The sequence below is a fragment of the Cyclopterus lumpus genome, chromosome 6, assembly GCF_009769545.1.
Source record: "Cyclopterus lumpus isolate fCycLum1 chromosome 6, fCycLum1.pri, whole genome shotgun sequence".
Lineage (NCBI taxonomy): Eukaryota > Metazoa > Chordata > Actinopteri > Perciformes > Cyclopteridae > Cyclopterus > Cyclopterus lumpus.
The window spans coordinates 5133234-5137026 of record NC_046971.1 but is presented as its reverse complement, the minus strand read 5'-3'; the positions used below and the strand labels follow the sequence as shown (position 1 = coordinate 5137026).

General features: G+C 45.8%; 1 protein-coding gene across 2 annotated transcripts in view; it reads left to right on the top strand.

Annotated features, from left to right (window-relative positions):
• Positions 1 to 1799: 1799 nt before the first annotated feature.
• Positions 1800 to 3793, top strand: part of LOC117731843 (protein PML-like) — a 2339-nt gene continuing 345 nt past the window's right edge. The window contains exons 1-3 of one of the 2 annotated variants that reach the window (XM_034534352.1): positions 2253 to 2273; positions 2478 to 2659; positions 3114 to 3793. The exon at positions 3114 to 3793 is cut by the window's right edge and continues 345 nt beyond it. In XM_034534352.1, coding sequence (XP_034390243.1) covers positions 2599 to 2659; positions 3114 to 3769 — 717 coding nt within the window. In that variant the 5' untranslated portion in view covers positions 2253 to 2273; positions 2478 to 2598 and the 3' untranslated portion in view covers positions 3770 to 3793. Of the gene's footprint in view, positions 2660 to 3113 lie in introns of both variants that reach the window. The other variant, XM_034534351.1, reaches the window with a different exon arrangement.

The window sequence follows — 3793 nt, the reverse complement described above, 5'->3', positions numbered from 1 at the left end:
ATCAGCACATTACAAAACCCAGTGAGTCAATTTAAATGACCGAGTATCTATAGTCCATAAATAGTCCAAATAAATTAGATCTAATGTATTGATTGGTGAGCTTTTCTCTATTAAATTAGTGATAATTTAATACAATATGAATTACTATGATTTCATTTGTGTATAAAACCGTTGTGTTTCCATTTAAATAAGCCCTTCATATTCACATAGGGATCAGGTGCTCGTCCACAACGTCGGCCATGTTTGCGCCGCCATGTTTCTACAGTAGCCCAGAACGAACAAAACAAACACCGGCTCTATCGCAGGTTGTTTTTTTTTTTACCAGGCGGCAACCTCCGGTTCTGCCCGAGTGAAGCCAAGTGTCTTAAAGCCGTCCATTCTCTCTACTGACCAGCAGGGGGCGACTCCTCTGGTTGTAAAAACATGTCTGATTGTATGGAAGTCTATGAGAAAATGACTCAGTAAACATTGTAAACATGAGTTTATGATCTCAATCTCTAGTTTCAAGTCTTCTTCAATACAACATGATGTTACATTTAGTAAATAATTATCCACTTTAGAGTCAAATAGACCATAAAGCACGGTATGCTTTAGGGCGGGCTTAATGTGATTGACAGGTCGCGTCTCTACATCACTGCTCTATCGGTTCATCTGTTGCCAAAATCAACAACATCGCCTCAGCCTAATAATCCAAGATGGCGTCTTTGAGGCGCTTGGAAAGGGAGGGGTGTTCAGTTGGTTGCAATCTGCAGCCTCGCCACTAGAGGCCACTGAATCCTACAACATATGTTTTAATATGGTACACCCTACATCTCTTCACATGTTCTTCTCCTCATAACCCTCCTCAGACACCACAGTGTGTAACATCATCCAGTTGTCGGCGGTGTGCAAAGGGAAGGTCTTCAACGCGTACACCCTCCCGCAGCTCGAGCTCACCGATAGCGCCAAGCGGGTGACGGGCTTCACCGTCAGTAACGGCGAGCTGCGGCTCCGCGGGACCCCCGTGACCACCGTCCCTCTCGCCGATGCTCTCAGCTCCTTCGTGGACTTCCTGCGCTCCTTCCCCCGGCCCGTGCTGCTGGCGGCCCACAGCGCCATGCGGTTCGACGCCCCCGTGATCCGCAGGGTGCTGCGAGAGCTCGGGCTCCTGGAGAAGTTCCGGCAGGTGGTGTCCGGCTTCGTGGACACCTTCCCGTTGAGCAAGAACCTCTTCTGCCTGGACAGTTATTCTCAGGAGAATATGGTCCGCCACTTCCTGAAGAAGTCCTACGACGCCCACAACGCAGTGGAGGACGCCGCCATGCTGGAGGAGCTGTTCAACAAATGGGCTCCCAGCACGGGGCACATCTCCAGAGTTACCTACTCAGTTTGAGGAAGAAAAAAAAGCTGCAGCAAGTTATTCCATTCAAAAGCGAACCTTTCCTTCGCAGTTTTACTTCTCATCATGTACCCTCAGGTGGATGGACAGATTATTTTTAAACACTTACGGGTAGAATCAGATTATTGGGATTTGAAGACATATAAATGCGTGTTACACCTCAAACTTAGAGATATGTAATGTGCATATACTGTATACTAATTTGTCTTGTATTGTATTGTTTTGTTAATACATTGTAACATCTGTATTGTACTCTTATATCTTTCCAGCAATAATAAATACTAGTACATAATTCCAGTAACATTAAACTTCTGTTTGATTCTTCTCGTCAACTTGGTATTGTATATAATTATTAATTTCTAAAAGTATATATTTATTATTATTTATATGTGTTTAATAAAGTACATATGTTAAGACTTTTCTTCAGGGGTTTTGGGAAATTAAGGGAATAACTATCACAAGAATGAGATGAGTGGATCCAATATTTATTTTTATATACTTTCAAGGGAGGAGTCCTTGCAATTAGGGAATGTATAAAAAAACTGTGAGAAAGACAAAAAAACAGAGAGAAAAATGATATAGCAAAATAAAATTAATTATTATTCGTGGAATTGCCCAGCAACAGTTGTGTAACTAAAGTGTAAACGATATCACCCAAATATTCATATATTGTAATACTTTATATGGAAATAAGAAGAATAAATAACTATTTTATTTGCATATTTTTCTTTATTTTCATTTTCTACAAACAAATTCCCCCCTTGGGATGAATAAAGTATCTAACGGTAATCTGATCTATTACCTCTAGGGGGCAGCATGCTTGGATTTGGTATACATGTCAAGGAAGAAGAAAGGGCTTCTCTGCGCATGCGCAGAAATGAAGGCAGGCTAATAAGTATTTATTGGCTTTTGTTGGATCATATTACGTTAATTTCCTACAATTTCACACTGCGGTTTACAGCCAAGTGTGTGATTTAATCTTATTATTTAATCTTTTTTTAAGGCTCAAATCATGTTTTTCTCCCTTCGTTCTTCAACGAGGCTTTTATTTTGAAAGTTGTTTTTTATTTTTACTCTTCCTGTCTCCGCTTCTCCGCAGGTAGTTTTAAAAACCACGGAGGGAAGAAGCTCTCCGGTGTTTACCGGCGCCGTGATGGCGTCAGACGCGTCGCTGTGAAGTTGTATTTAGTCCTTAAGAGACGCCATTGAACCTCGGAGCGATGCAAACATCAGAGGCTCAGCCGCCGCTGGTGTTCTTTGACTTGGAGACAACCGGACTGGGTGAGTCCTTACTTTGGGTCTGTTTAATATTTAAAAAAATTAATGTTGTCCTGTTGTACTTAAATGTGACTTAATAATAATAATACTTTGAATTTATGTAACGCTTTTCTAGACACTCAAAGACGCTTAAAACTGGGGTAACAATTGACTAATTACCCTTTTCTAGAGCCCCAGGTGACATTTAATTAAAGTGCTTATTGTCTGTTTACAGTAAACTGGAGCAGCAAAAAGCTAAAAAAAAGAAAGAATTTCTTTTATGTTTTTTTGCCTGATAATTGATAATCAAAATTGTCATTAAGCCTCGGCTGAGACTATGTGTACCAATCATGACACTATAGATGAGGCCATATCACTGTGGCTCCAACCAAAGGTGTTCTCATATCTCCAGTGTGTCAACACAGAAGCACAATGAAGAGAAACCCTTTTAAATCTAAATGTGTCATTTCCCCTCCAGGCCGGACCTGTGAGATCGTCCAGCTGGCTGCAGCGAGCGGCGGCCACTCCCTCAACCTCTACGTCGTGCCCCCGTGTCCGATGCAGCGGGGGGCCTCCAAAGTGACCGGCTTCAGGGTCCGCCGGCGGCGGCTGTACCTCCATCGCCGACTCGTCCCCACCAACTCCCTGCGAGAGGTCCTGGTCTCCTTCGTGGCTTTCCTCCGGATGCTCGGCCGCCCGCTCGTCCTCGGGCACAACATCCGCCGCTTCGACTGCCCGCTGCTGGCCCGGGCTCTCGACGGACTGGGCCTCAGGGCGGAGTTCGAGTCGGCGGTCTCCGGCTGCGTGGACACCCTGCCGCTGGCCCGGGAGTCGCTGAAGGGCCGCGGCCTCCGGAGCTTTGGCCAGACGCACCTGGTCAGGGAGCTGCTGGGCGTGGACTACAAGGCCCACGATGCTCTGGAGGATGTGCGGGCGCTCCAGGCTCTGTACGGTGTGCTCCGGCCCACGGAGGAGTCGATCTGCAGGCAGCGGTTTACTCTGGACACCATGGAGGGCAAACCGGCCGTCTCGAGGGTTGCATCTAAAGAGCCGCCGGGACAGCGCCCCCTGTGGGAGAACTTCAGACCGACGGTGGAGGTCACGGACGGAAAAGACGACCGGGCCACGAGGTAGAACGTGTGAAACCCGCCGATGGAG